The sequence below is a fragment of the Thunnus albacares genome, chromosome 11 (genome assembly GCF_914725855.1).
Source record: "Thunnus albacares chromosome 11, fThuAlb1.1, whole genome shotgun sequence".
Classification (NCBI taxonomy): domain Eukaryota; kingdom Metazoa; phylum Chordata; class Actinopteri; order Scombriformes; family Scombridae; genus Thunnus; species Thunnus albacares.
In genome coordinates, this window is record NC_058116.1 from 19,405,713 (window position 1) to 19,419,428 (window position 13,716).

A 13,716-nucleotide genomic window follows, 5' to 3' on the forward strand; every position below is an offset into this window, starting at 1 on the left:
TAACGCTGTGCGTAAAAGTGGAACTGTTCACTTGTGGTCCACAGGAAATCACATAGCCCCATGTGACCTCACTTTCCAATGTTTTCGTTTTTGATTATACATATATATATATATATATGGCATAAATAAACACTTTCTGCACCGCAGCCCCTATATTCCATGTTTAGAGTTGGTCCACGCATACACACACACCCCTCCCATCCGCTGTCCAATCCTCACACAGGAACAGCGTTGACGGGGGTCAAGAGGAAAAATAGCCTCATATATATACGCCCAAACGGTGATTTCTTGCTCCGAGTCCGCTCCAGTCTGTGCTACACTCCTTGTGTTGTCGCCCGAACCGGGAATTGTCTGTGTTTCAGGAACAAAGTACTTATATTATCAGCTGAAATGGCACCCAAGAAGGACGCTAAGGCTCCCGCCAAGAAGGCCGAACCTGCCAAGAAGGCCGAGGCTGCACCTGCACCTGCACCTGCACCCGAGCCAGCCCCTGCTCCCGCAGCGCCTGCCGCTGTCGACCTGTCCGCCGTCAAGGTACAAGCATGATCTGGTCTGCTGTGGGGAGGGATGGAGATAGGATGATGGCTGCTCAGGAAGAGCTGGGATTTGACTTTTTTAGTTCCACTCTGAGTTGCATGACAGAACTAGACGTACTCTAGTGAGGTTCTTGAGGGGCCCTAGACAAAAGAAGCATTTCTTGTTTTATTTCATACATTGAAGGAAAGACAGTTTGAGAATAATAGAGGGCTGTTGATACTACTTTGGTCATGAGTGTCAATTTATTTACAGCACAGATACAGCATAATTGTTCACCCTTCATATCCAAGAAAAGTGTGATGGTAATGAAGGGGGGAGTCAAAATCTTACTAAATTAGGATCTTTGGTTTATTAGATGTGCATTGCACATCTATCTTCACCTTAACATGACTGGCCGAGTACAAAAAAATCAGACACAGACCAAAGTAGACACATTCATATAATCATCTATGAGTGGATGCAAAGTTCACAGTGAGAGCAGCTGTTGGTTTGAAGGACCACACTCAAGAGTTGTGCAGAGGACTGAGGAGGATGACTAGAACCCTGGATAGCTCACAATGACTCAAACCACACCCCCAGCTCTCTGGATTGGACTAACAGAGTGGTGACTTCCTCTATGATGGCAATGCAGGGTGACACCAAATGTGGACATGTTAATGTAGCTAAAGATGGACCTCCACAGATCGGGTACCACCATGCGAAGCTAATGTTGGCAAAGAGACAAATTGAGTCCCAATTTAGACCTGATTGATTAATTCAGATTAAGATAAACACCTGGTTATGGTGTGGTGATACTGGGCGGTTATGGCTATGGTTCTTTTGAATAAATGTGGTTGTGTTAAAGATTAAATGGCTTGTAAAACATCTCAAGAATTGTGTTGTTTTCTGAGCTATGCAAAACTAACATTGGTGCTTTGTATTGGCTCCTAGGTGGAATTCAGTGCAGACCAGATTGAGGGTAAGTAAACCTCATTTTACCTTTGCAGCCACATGACACTCTCCAAAAACCTCAACTCATCTTTCTCTTGAGTATCTCCTGGTCTGCTGCAAATCAAAAAAAAAGCTATCACTGTAATGAACTGCTATGCCAGAAACATCAAGTTTGTACAATGCAGAGAACTGTGGCCTTCTCTTAAAGATGAGCATTAGCTCAGTGCCATCCTGCAGCATGCTACAGACTTGCTTGTAAAGTGTTCATGACAGATGGTCACTTCTGTCATTTTTGGGTTTTGACGTTCCATTGGAAATCAGAATGCATTGTGAAATCTTTTAGTTATTAAACAATGCCAAGAAACTACTCAGCTCCCCAGAAAAAATTAGGTAACTTTTGTCCCAAAACAATAAAAACAGGTGTGTTTTCAGGAGCATGGTGTAATCAAATCAAAACTTGAATGCAATCTCAAGGAAAATATCTACAGCCATTTTCTACAAAATCATGATTTCTGTTGCTAGTTATGTAAATAAAGAAAGTGAAAACTTCTCAAGTAATTGTCAGCTGTTGTCAGTGCAACATTTGGCAAATCGAAGTGTACTTAAAAAGTAGTGTGCTGTGCATGTTGTGCTAAACATCTGCTGGGCTTCACTCCAAACAAACAGCTGATTGTACTAATTATCACCTTCAACCAGAGTAGGTAAAACTGACACAGTAGATGAACTGGTTGAAGGTCAAAAGGCTGAACAAAAATCAGATTATTGTGCCAAAGTAGCGGGAGACCACTCATGTAGAGGGCTTCATTTCAAGACTGGAGGGCAGAGCGTCAATTCAGCCAATCCACGTGCCCTAACATTAACTGCAGATTATTTATTGGCCATTTATTGGTGATATAAGATCTTGTGACATTTGATCAGCGATATCAAACGATGTGCCAGGAGTCTACATTTTTTCACAGCAGCCAATTTCTTCAGCAGTTTATTTTAGGGATAACAGATGGATTAAAGGGTAACAGTGTAGTGTTTTAGAAAGAAGAAAAACCGGTTTGCTATTTTGTCCCTGATGACCCTGGATTGGACACCGGACCTGTCGTCTGGCAGGCTGCTTGGTACGCTGAAGTCAGCATTCCCTACTTTTACTCAGCTCACACACTGAGGGGCCTTGCCTTTAAAAGGAGGGGGCTCATATTCTCAGCTATGTTTATCAATTCCAAGGTGGTCTTTTAAAAGAGCCCACAGCCCTGCTGAGAGAGAGAGAGGGACAGCTGAGATAGAAATAGTATGAAGGGTGACTTAGCGCTGTAGGAGTCTGGCTATTCAGCCAATAATACCTCAACCTATAGAGATGTTTTGCCCTTGTTATATATTTCCTGTCAGTTTGTGGAGGATCTGCCTCCCCCTGCTGGCAGGCATGACACAGTCACAAGTACAAGCTACAGACCACTACCTTTCATTGTTTTGTTTTCCATCTACTGACCAACATTGAAGACTCTGCAGGAATATAAAATAAATTAGATTAAATACTTTTCTACATACATAAATAAAAAAAAACATACAAATGAATTCAAGCCAAGTTTAATCAATTAAATGTAAAATGCTTCTTCACAACTTAATAGACCTCATAGACTTGGTTCAATATAATAAATAAAGTAGCATGAAAAATCAAATAAAAACAAATTCTAAAATTACAATTGTTATTGTAATTCTAGGACATAATTTATAACAATAAACAAATAAAAAATAAAGTCAGAGAATCTTGCGCACTGAAGTTTCTGTAATAAATATCACTTTCTATAGAAATCACCGTATTGGATAAAATACTACAGTAGTTGAATTATTTAAAGTCTTTAAAAGAATATAATAGAAATATTACATTGTACAAAATCATGGCATCACAAGGTACAGTTAGGTCATTATAAGCTCACTGTTGAACACCTCTGACACACAAACTCACGAATACTGGATTCACTAAGGTGATCATATCCACTTCTCCTCCTGCTCTACAGACTACAAGGAGGCCTTCGGTCTCTTCGACAGGGTGGGTGATAACAAGGTGGCTTACAACCAGATTGCTGACATCATGCGTGCTCTGGGACAGAACCCCACCAACAAGGATGTGGCCAAACTGCTTGGAATGCCCTCTGCTGAAGGTAAGAGACGTATTTAGTTGTTGCTCTACCATTGAATTGGGTGAAGATTTAAGGGCTGATGTTAAGATTTAACAGATTTATAGTTTTTTTGGACACTTTTGTGAAATTCATTACATTTAAATTAGACAATTTTGTGCAAAAGAATTCTTAAAAAGTGCAAGTATTCAGTAATAATTTGATTATTCCGGTGACTGAATGACTAATGTAGACTACTGGACATACAAGATACTACTTCTAGTCCAGTTAATGATAATGATGATGTTTTTTGGTGTTTTTTGTACAGATAGCATTACTAGCTGCCCTTTTAAATAAACATAAACATTATGACTGATAAGCACTAGGTAGAGATGATTTGTCTGAAATGATGTTTAGAGTGTGTGGGGTAACCAGCATTGAATGGCTCCGTTTTCATTAATCACTTGTGAATTTGGGCATTTTGCTTGGTTTTTGGTGCATTTTGGAAAGTGGGATGATTAGGGATAGGACATCATTTGTGGCTTTTGTAGCTAGAATCTGAATAAAACAAAACCAAATAAAACTAATGGAGTAGGGTCAGAATCTCTACCAGTGAATAAGCTGCATCTTTTAGAGTAAATACACACAGGTGGAAAATCCTACTAGTGCTGCCAGCTAGTTGCTGGATACACTGTCCAATTTGTGAAGTGCAGCACAGCAGTACACACTCACTGTATACAATGAAACATCACTGTTTGGTATGGTCACGTGCAAAAGTTCACATGTGTTTCAACCGGGAGCCTTAGCACACTTTTCTTCTATATAAAACTTAGTCTGGGGTTGTTATTTATACTGTATATTTTGTTAGGGTCTTAATGGCATATATTACCACACACATTGCTTGGTAAAACTATGAAAAAGCACAGAATTGCACTTTTAATATATGCTTCTAATGTGGTCTGTGCAGACAGGTAGCACAGGCCTCAATCTTCTAACCAAAATTACACCATGAGACTTGAGCACTACTGACAGCCAGTGCTGTCTCTTATAAACATGTAAACAATACACATATCCATCCAAATTGTCACTTTGTCACAAAGCCTCACTGGGCTCCATCATGAAAGTTTGTAACAAAGTAGAGCCTGTAGTAGAGAGGTGAATAAATATTGTTGTGATGTTAAAATAAGTGTGGTGCCTGTTGTCTCAACCTGTCTGGCATCTTCACCTCCACTGACTGTTATTTCTGTCTCCTTTCATGCAGACATGACTAACAAGAGAGTAGAGTTCGAGGGCTTCCTGCCCATGCTTCAGACCATCATCAACAGCCCAAACAAGGCAGGATATGAGGATTACGTTGAGGGTCTGCGCGTCTTTGACAAGGAGGGCAACGGCACAGTGATGGGCGCTGAGCTGCGCATTGTCCTGTCAACACTGGGTAAGTAAAGGCTCTGGTGGTATGACTGTATTGTGTTACTATGTGTGTGTTTGTGTGTTATAACTAATATTCATTGTCCTCTGCCTCCCCCTACAGGAGAGAAGATGACTGAGGCTGAGATTGACGCTCTCATGCAGGGTCAGGAGGACGAGAGTGGCTGTGTCAACTACGAGGGTGAGCCATTATACAATAATATGACTGTAAATGCATATTTAATCCTGGAAGTGAAGTGTCAATTTCCATTCTTGGCAGAAATTAAAATTACATAAACCAGACTAAATACATTTTATTGTGTTGTAGTAAATATCTCAGCTGCTTTATGTCATTTATAGCTCTGCATCTGAACTTTCAAGGCTGCATTTAATTGAATATTGATAATATACGCATTCTCCTCACTCATTTCACTCAATCATTTTCCCTCTCTTCTCTCCTCTCTGTTTGGTACCCTGGTCTTCATCTGCAGCCTTTGTGAAGCACATCATGTCTGTGTAAGGACCCTGCCACTGCGGTGGTGAGCATTGAATATGTGCAGACCCCATGGTGTCACGACATCCACTCGCTGTTTCCTGTACCACCTGAGGAAGCAGGGGGAACAAAGGACTATGAGATGTCATTTCTGAATCCTTTTGTTTTGTTCAACACTTTTTTTTCTCTTTTTGTCCAACTGGCGCTCTTTTTTTCTCTCCTCCTCCTGTTCTGGAAGCTGTCGCGAGTTCTAACGAGATATATCCTTTTCCTCATCCACACCCATGTGCCCCTGTCTATCGGGGGTTTTTTGTCATCACTGGTTTTCACAGCAGAGCAGTGATGGAGGGGAAGATGGATAATGATGAACACCCCCCACCTGTCACTTACTGCCTGGCTGGCTGTCTATCTGCCATTAAAGTGACTGGTTTGGCCCAGGATTGCCCATCAAAATGAATCCACTCCTCAACCAACCCATCCCTGAGTCTTAATTTATTGTACTCTCCTCTGCCAATTCACAATAAACTCCCATTTTATTTCCAAATTTTTGACTCCATTTATTTAATGCAAGTCATTTGCATAATTCATTCAGCCAGATGCATGTTAAGGGAATGGTCTTGGCATTTTTTGAAATACGCATATTTGCTTTCTTATCGAGAGACAGAGGAAAAGACTGATACCAATCTTCTAATCTAATTTCCCACAATGTTGAACTATTCCTTTAACTGTATGTCTTATCATCTGAAAGGAAGACAGCACTCCAGTATCATTTGTTGTCCTTTTTATTGTCATTAATTATTGTAATTGGTGTCATATCAACAAGAGAAAAACTGCGTACATCTACTTGACCTTTTAAATACATTTACAGTTGCTGTAAGGTGGAGCAGGAGGTGGGGAGGGGGCACACGGAGATGGGGAATGCAGAAAAAACACAGAAGCAAACAAACAGTTGCAGGTGAGGGCAGTAATTAGGCAGGAGGCAGGATATACCACAAATGGTGTCTGAAAAAGAAACTAGATCACCCAAACACACTTTTTTTTCCTAACAGATGTAACAGAATCCGAGTTCCCTCGGTCATTTTATTTTTCTTCATGAACTATCTTTTTAATGGATTTTTCAAAATATTTTTTTTTTCACTTTCTTTTTCCACATATTGCAACAAAACATCCAGATACGGTAGCATCCGTCGTAAAACGGCATGGGATCTGCACCAAACGCACACACAGACAGATTTCAGAGTAGCTGCATCTTCTGCTAAAATCTCATGTTGCAATTGTAGCTTCTTCCTCTGTGGTTCAAACAAGAGACTGTCCTGATGAGCACAACATCGCCTGTGTTAGCAGAGGAAAGTCTATACTCTTCATTCATGTGAGCTAATTTACTGCAGCTGTAAAGACAAGATTCTTTTTATTGTTTCCTTTTCAGATTGGTGTTTGTAGAATGAAATTCAGTTCTTGTGTTTATTACTGTTCTGGTGTATAAACTATCTCGAACTACTGAGCAGGTACATGTGTATGATGCTCTTCAACAGGACTGAGCTGCATTCCTTAGCAACACCAAATCAGCTGTCTGACATTGTCACCAAGCATTACACTGTAAACAACTAATAACTACAAAACATGAACTTGTTTAGTTTTTATCCAATACTTGAGGAAATAACTTACTAAAATCCTTTTTTAAATTACAAAATAGCCTCTTTTAATATTAGAATCAATACATGCTCGTCATAACATGACCTGGTACTTGCAATAATGCAATTTTACAGGTATATTTTATAGCCATATTGTCGCTTCCTTTTAAAATGTTTTGAGGACATATAGATGGCAACAAACTTGTATTTTTATACATGTTTCTATATATATTTGTTAAGTATATTATATATTGGATGACAAGAATGACTTGCAGTAAGGATGCTTGGTTTGTTAAGGGGTCTGGCGTCCATGCACGTTTACTGAGCAAGAACAACACGTGCTGCATGGTGTGCTGGCCACATTACTTCCACATATATGGCCACATATGTGGAAAAAAAGCTGTAGCTTCTTCAAAACACTGATCCAGGGCCAGTCAAGCCAATACCTGGTCCCCACTTTGTATATACCACTCAATCCTATCTAGGACCAGTGCTCAGACTGAACTATTCTATGCAACATCATTCAAAAAGAGAGGCCAAATAGCACATATTTTGGATTAAAATAGACAGGAAATAAAGAGGACCAAAGTACAGTAGCTCCTAACTCGAGTCTCTACTTAGAGTTGGTGTTTGAGTGATGGATCTTGAAGTGGAGATGTTTAGAGGCTGTGGTTTAGCTGAGTAGTTGTGGTAACAGGTTGGCCTCAGGGCGGCAGGAGTGGGCCGAAAAGTTTGAGGGGATCAGGGTGAGGACGTCCGGGGTGCAGAGCAGCAATCCAGAGATCCAGTGTTCACAAACCCTGCTTGGCCAGAGCTGCAGTGACATCCTCGGCTAGGGTCGCTAACTGCGGTGACTCCATCATGTTGAGACTGCCGGAGGAGGATAGCTGGCTGTCCCGGTGGCGGTGGGGAGACACTGAGCCGGACAAGCCTGGCGACTGGATGATGATGTCAGCTCCATGGTCCACTCTTGCCTTAGCTTGGTCGCGGAACATCAGCCTGTGGCTCTCAATCTAGCAGAGGCACATGACGTGATATAAGAAGAGTATGGGGAAGAAGAAATATATTATTTTCATATCATGTTGAGTGAACCAAATTATATGTATGTTTGTGAGTCAGCTTAAGAACCTCTGCAAATTGTGTTTAACCTGAGAGACCTGCACAAGTCTGTTTTGTAGACTTTACTCGAAGGCCGTTGTTCTTCGCCCTTAGTTGACATCAGAGCCTAACTGAATACTTGATCAACAAAATTTAGGGTAGTTGGATTAACTTCCACATTATGTAGTGACTGTGGCGTATACTGTACCTTTATCGCTACCCTCACTGGCAGATAAAGGAATACAACAAGTTTTTGGAAGATTGACTGTTGGAAACACATTTTTAAACATATATCGCATAAATAAATATTTTTCAGCAAAACTTTGGTAAAACTGTATGTTATGAGAAACTATGCCGCATATTTTTTAACATTACAATAAGGTACATGGAAGATTTTTCTGTCTACACTCTCTTCACTTTACCAGTAAATTTACAAATTACAGCAACTGAAAAATCTGCAGACTGTAGCTTGAATAAAAAAAATGTATTTAAAGGCAGAATGAGTAGGATTTTCCTAAAAAAAAAATGTATAGACTCATACAAAAATAATCCCTCTCAATCATCACTTATGGGCAGTGGGTGTGTAGCCTCCAGCCAATACCAGCACCTAGGGTGTGAGGGCGGGACTTTATAAAAACATGGCGACATAGCGCTGCACTCAAGTGGCAAGCTCTGGGTATGAAGAGTGAAACCAATGTGGAAGTGCCTTAAACCTGCATTCTTTCCAGTGGTCAGCAGCCTGTTTTTCACTGGCCAAAATAAGCATTAGCATTAGCATTACCACAGTTAACAATAGACTGCAAATGCACTGTGCTAACAAAGCTAGCAGCTAGTGCCAGCTCCACCCTCTCATCCAAAAATCCAAGATGGCGATGGTCAAAATGTCAAACTCGAAGCTTCAAAACGGGAGTCCACAAACCAATGGGTGATGTCACGGTGGCTACATCCATTATTCTTTTACAGTCTATGGCTGCACTGCAGCTTAGTGCTTCTGGTGTCGTTGAGCCGGGGAGGAGGGGCCAACCAACCAACAAATCCTACTCATTCCTCCTTTAACATGCAAAGCTACTTAAAAAAAAAGAAGAAAAACGTGTTTCTTGATTGACTATGTATCTAAACTGACTAATAAGACAATCTCTCAAAAACTTGATGTTTTCCTTTAAATCATGGATTGGGAGACTGGAGCTGACACTTACCGTGACATGGCCTCCACCAGGAATGTGGTGAGCATTATCCAGGGAACCCACCTTGGCTTGGGCTTTGTCTTTGAAGTCCAACTTCACACTCTCAATACGCACGTTACCGCCCCCTGAGGAGAAGTAAAGGAGGTGTAAAAAAGGGTACAGGCAAAACTGAGACATGGGAATAAATTATATTCAAATCTATTTGTGTATGGAGTTTGTCTGGGCTTATAATGACAGAAAAAGGTTGGAAATTGTGCCTGTTCAAAACAACAATAACAAAAGGGACATCAGTTGAAAATATGCATGGCCAAAAAGCCCTCAATAAATGAAGGTTATCAAATATAAACATGAGATAATGAGACCAGCAGATGGAGCTGCAGGACCTGAAGTTATCACCATCTGGTTTCATTTGCATCTGGGAGGGGAAAAAGGGTTTCCACATCTCAAACTTTTCTAAGATACATGAAGTGCCAGCATCCCTGTTGATAATGTTATGTCATCTTTCCAGCATTGCATTAAAAATCAGTTTGCAGTGTTTTTGGTTGACAGTAATTTTATTGCTTCCAACAGTAATGATTTAAAGAGCCAGTTCACTCAAATAATAATAAAAGAAACTGTGGTTGTTATCTAATCATGCAGATTTGGTTTCATGTGCAAAGGTTTTGATATATCCAGCACTGAACATCATACCACCATCCCATTGCAGTAGAGAATAACAGAATTGAGTTTCAAAAACTGAAAACTCAAGAGAAACCTCCCAAAACACAATTTCCCAATTATTTGGGGTAATCATCAAACTGTATCTTTTTTTAGTCCTACTCTGTGCCTGTGGCTCCAACAGTTTGCAGGATTTTTTGGTTTTTTCAAAGTCTGTGATTTGAATGAAAAACCCAGATTGGATGTATAACCATCTCCAGGTTTGACACAATCCAATTCATCAGCATCCTGCTCCACACTCACACACACGGCAAGGCCGCCAGCAATCACAACACCTCCCACATTCGGCCGCCTGTGTACAGATCCATCAAACTGTCAATCCAAATGTAGTATACTGCTGACTTCTACTGTTGTTACTACTTGTTGCTCACTATAATAGCGCTAATTGCAATTTGCATGTATTATTTAGATTGGATTAGGTTTCCTTTTTTTGGTGGTTTACATTCAACGTCAGAGCTTGCTTTCACATTCATTGTCAAACAGGTAAACAAGTCTTAGAACATCCAACCTGTAGGACATTAGGACTAATGCTACCAGACAGATATTATATGTGATTGGTTATCAAGCCACAATTTTTTCACCACTTCGAGGTCATAGATCATTTATATAAACTTTGTCCTCCACACTATGTGCCAGTCTCTCCCCACAAGCTATCTCACTGCACTCCTCGCCAGGGATTCACTGCTTCTCATAAAAAATAAAATGTGGACGGTGAATGGAAATGCCCTAAGATGCTGAGTTAAAGTCCCCCTGAAGGTGTGCAGGCTGTCTGTTACCTGGTCGATGATGGATGTTGTCTAGAGAGCCACACTTAGAGGTCACATGGCTCAAATCAATCTTCTTGTTCTGTATCTGCACCTGTAAGCAGCAAAGTCAGAGGGAGACAAGGTCAGAGGTCGCAGTTCACACAGAGATTAAAAACTCCTGCTGACCCCTCATGATGTCCACATAAAAGATCCAAATTGTATCATTCCTTTTCTAACTTATAGAGGATATCTGAGCAACTGAGAGTGCAAGTTTGCAGTTTTCTACATTTCAACACAGTGAAATCTAATTGCATGTAATTAGTAGAAAGCGCAAGCAAAAAAAAGCACAAGTGCAGAATACCAATGACTATTAAATGACCTTGCATTCTGCTGTGTGGAGAATTGCTGGTGTCTTTTAAACCAACCAAAGCCAAGATTGAATAGAGGCTATGTGACTCCTGTAACTGTGTTTTAAAGTGCACATCCGAGCTGAAAATGTGTTGGCACATTCAGAAAACAAATATAAAACATAACAGTGAGGATTCAGTGTAAGACAGTTAAATAGGAATGTACAGTTGAAAGTGGCTACAGGCGGTGAGGGGATAGCAATATGTGTTCATGTGACACACCCTGGGGATCTAAAGAGAAAGGAAGGAGGAAACCACAGAGATATGTGTAAGGAGTGAACCGATGAGACAGCAAACAGAGCAGAGCTATAAAGCTTTAGACACGGCACAATGAACAAGAGGAGATATACTACATCTTGAGATGAATCACTGGGACACACCTGTGGTCAGCAATCACTTCAAGTCAGTGATTTAAATGTCTTTTGTGACCAATGGTTTGGTGTTCATCTTTTTAAAAGGCATTTCTTGCTTTCTTAAGTAGCCTGACAGGAAAAGCGAGACAATGATGAACAACGCGGTTCATTGGGCCACAACGCCAACCAAAACACCATGAGCACAAATTTCAGTGTGCACCGTAGCCTGTTTATCTACCAGGACGCCCTCACACATGCATTAACACTAGCAAAGATATACAGCGTGAGTTTAAAGACAAGAGATGAGATGTGGTTTGTGTCAGCGTGGGTGAACATCATGCTGCAGGTTGGCTCACCTCTCCAGCAATATAAGAAATCCCTTAACCCTGTGATTAATGAGTCTTTAGTTGTTTTCATTCCTGTGGCCATGTTCTCATTATTTACAGAGAATCCACTACATGTGATGATTTTTTAAAAGAAAAAAATCTGTTTTGCATGATTTATAAAATGCACTAGTTGCAGGTGAAACAGGTTAATAGGAAGGGACAGGTCTGCTCAAGTGTATCAAGTGCATGTAAAACAACAAATACAGGCCTACATTATAAAGTATTAAAATCTGCTTGAGCTGCACTTGGTTGCTTTACGCCTTGGCAGTTCTACTAAGAGGTTACTGAATGTGAAATACCCATTGGTGGTGTAATATGATATCAAACATTGTCATGTCAGTCATGAGCTGTTGAAGCCTCCAGGATGAGTGTGGCATCTTAGAGACCCCCTCCACTCAAAAATGTGTTGTTCTTGTTCCTACGGCTGAACGTTTCAGCTTCACTGTGCAGAATGATGTATGTGCAGAGTTTGACACTGCAAGGCTGTTTTCACATTCATCTGCTGAAAGTGGAAAGTTTCTCTGTGTTCATTGAAAATTTGATTTTATGGGGTGGTCTTATGACAGGGATTTGTGACATCACAACTGGTTTTGAAGCCAATCCAGTGCCAATATTCAACTTACACAAGTGTGAAGAGGAAACTTGAAGCCTCCAGTGCATATACACTGAGAATGGACTTTTCAGTGAAGTAGGAGACATCTTGTGTCCAGCAGTTAAACTTCAGAAACGAAATATATTTGCATATTCATAGATTATGGATTTGTTAACGAGGGAGAGAGAGTGGACACCATTTTAAGAATTTTAATACCGTAATTATACTTTTTTGTGGAAAAAAAACATATCAGGCACACATTACTGTTCCAAGCACAGTATTTTCATATATCATATACATGTTTGGAGGGGATCTTTAGTCTGATAGAAACAAAAACAATTTTGGGTGTTCATTTTAAGGATGAAGGCAAAGTTAAATACGCCGTGCACAGAGGGAGTGAGACTCCACTTCACTTCTGGTATTTTAATGGCTTAAACCTTGCAGTGCACCCTTTTTCCTTGGCCTTCCCTTTGTGATCTGCCGTTTTTGGCAAACCAGCTCCCTCAGCTGCTAGAGCTGTCAGCTGAGCAACTGTGATTTAAAGTGAGCAGTCTGACTTTGTCGTTGTGTACTGACAGTAGGTATTTATCTTGCTTTTGAGCATCTTGAATGCTGAGGATCTGAGGCGCTGTGCTAAGTAACTCAAACACTAAGTATGTACAGTATGTCATTACATACTGTAGTTCAAGGTGAGCATAAAGTAATCAGGCAGCTGAGGTATTTGGTGTTTATTTTAGCGTAAGCTAGTTTGGTAGCTGCTGTATCATAGAATGTTTCTGTTGTTACATCTATTTCTCTGATGTGGCTCCATCTACTGGCCCCTTTCTCCCTTCCTGCTCGTCTCAGTGCTGCCATATTCTGTCTTTTTGTGCTTCGTTTAAAAAATCAGCACTAGACCTGTGTTTTGCAAATTTACAATGGCATTATGTTGCTTCTATTTCCCCTGGAGGTCTGGGGAATATGCCACAAATGGTAGATGTATTAGAGAGGAGCTTGTGTTTCTGTACATATTACCATGTGCTCTGTTTGTAATAAGGAATGATTTGGAAATAGAACAATAATCCTCACAGAAATCTAATTTGACTATCGTGATACCACTGAAAACCTGTTTAAGCTCTTACATCATTTAC

The 13,716-nt window shown here is 40.4% G+C and overlaps 2 protein-coding genes across 2 annotated transcripts in view; one reads left to right on the top strand and one right to left on the bottom strand.

The window, feature by feature from the left end:
• Positions 1-284: 284 nt before the first annotated feature.
• myl1 (myosin, light chain 1, alkali; skeletal, fast) lies at positions 285-6,016 on the top strand. The gene is made up of 6 exons (XM_044365671.1): positions 285-534; positions 1,468-1,495; positions 3,474-3,617; positions 4,834-5,007; positions 5,104-5,181; positions 5,471-6,016. Exons 1-6 carry the CDS (start codon positions 391-393, stop codon positions 5,497-5,499), a joined length of 597 nt encoding a protein of 198 aa, XP_044221606.1. The 5' UTR covers positions 285-390; the 3' UTR covers positions 5,500-6,016.
• The window catches only part of map2 (microtubule-associated protein 2), a 112,044-nt gene continuing 104,024 nt past the window's right edge, over positions 5,697-13,716 (bottom strand). Inside the window, exons 22-24 of the mRNA XM_044366419.1 lie at positions 10,879-10,960; positions 9,398-9,510; positions 5,697-8,116 (exon numbers count right to left, since the gene is read on the bottom strand). Of these exons, the coding sequence (XP_044222354.1) occupies positions 7,895-8,116; positions 9,398-9,510; positions 10,879-10,960 (417 nt within the window). The 3' untranslated portion in view covers positions 5,697-7,894. The remainder of the gene's footprint in view (positions 8,117-9,397; positions 9,511-10,878; positions 10,961-13,716) is intronic.